This window comes from Trypanosoma conorhini (genome assembly GCF_003719485.1).
Source record: "Trypanosoma conorhini strain 025E chromosome Unknown Tco_14.4_contig_00048, whole genome shotgun sequence".
Lineage (NCBI taxonomy): Eukaryota > Euglenozoa > Kinetoplastea > Trypanosomatida > Trypanosomatidae > Trypanosoma > Trypanosoma conorhini.
Window position 1 is genome coordinate 52,243 of NW_021704136.1, and position 1,090 is coordinate 53,332.

The 1,090-nt window shown below is 63.9% G+C and overlaps 1 protein-coding gene across 1 annotated transcript, besides 3 other annotated features; it reads left to right on the top strand.

Moving 5' to 3' along the window:
- Positions 1 to 42: a microsatellite.
- Positions 43 to 134: 92 nt separating this feature from the next.
- Positions 135 to 152: a microsatellite.
- A 241-nt stretch (positions 153 to 393) lies between these two features.
- Positions 394 to 416: a microsatellite.
- Positions 417 to 480: 64 nt separating this feature from the next.
- On the top strand, positions 481 to 1,090 carry Tco025E_01474 (uncharacterized protein; the record flags this gene model as incomplete). Its single annotated transcript, XM_029368412.1, has 1 exon — positions 481 to 1,090. A coding segment is annotated over one exon (610 nt), but the record flags the coding sequence as incomplete, so codon positions are not given.

Genomic DNA, 1,090 nt, shown 5'->3' on the forward strand with positions numbered 1-1,090 from the left:
TATCTATATATATATATATATATGTATAATATGTATAGATATGCGATTTCGAGGTTGTTTCGTTTTTCTTTTTTTGTATTGTCGGTTTTTTTTTCTTTCATGCTCTTCCCACCTACTCGTGTGCTTCTCGCTTTTGTGTGTGTGTGTGTGTGGCGGGCGCCACTTTGGCGCACGCGTGCCGCTGTGCGACCCCCAAAGTGACACGCCTTTTTTTTTTTGCGTCCTTCTCCCAACCCCCCCTTTTGCTGCGGCTGACTGCGCGGCGCGGGGGCCGCTGCGTGCGTGCGTGTTTGTTTACATCTGCTCTGCCTCCTCTTCGCGTGTGTTCTGTCGGCGCCGAGGGAAGTTCAAGCACGCGGAAGCCAGCGGGACGTCGCAGCATCCGGCACACACAGCGAGAGAGAGAGAGAGAGAGAAAAATATACATATAAACAAGTCAATATATCGAGCGAGGGGAGAGAGCGGCGGCGGCGGCCAAAGATGGACGTTGCTGCGACGGAGCGGGAGGTGCCACACGGCGGCGAGGACGCGCAGCGCGCGCGCCGTGTGATGTTCGCCGATGAGGCGGAGCCGCACGGCCCGCAGCGGGACACTCGGCCCAGCAACGGCGGGGAAAGCGGCAGGCGGCGGCGGCGGCAGCGGCACCAGCAGGAGCAGCAGCAGCAGGACCAGCAGGAGCAGGAGCAGCAGCAGCAGCAGCAGAAGCAGCCTTCGGGGGCCGTTGCGGATGACCACCCGCCGGCGGAGGAGGCGGAGGCGACGGGGCACGATGCAAACCAGCCGCGGGGCCGTGGGGGCAGAAACAGGCACTGGCAGCGTGGGCGCGGCGGCCCCGCAAAGGTGGCGACGGTGATAGCGGAGGCGCTCGGTCTGGAGGAGGGCTCGGAGGAGAGCCCCAAGCAGCGGCTGGACGACTACGCCCTGCTGCTCTCGGCGAACGAGAACGCCGCGCGGCTGCAGCTGGAGGTGATGCAGCTGAAGGAGCAGGAGGCGATGTACAAGGCGCACCGCGCGCTGCGGGAGCGGCATCTTCAGCGCGACGGGAACCCGGGCGGCGCCCCCGGCCAGCGCGAGGCGACGGCCGATGCGG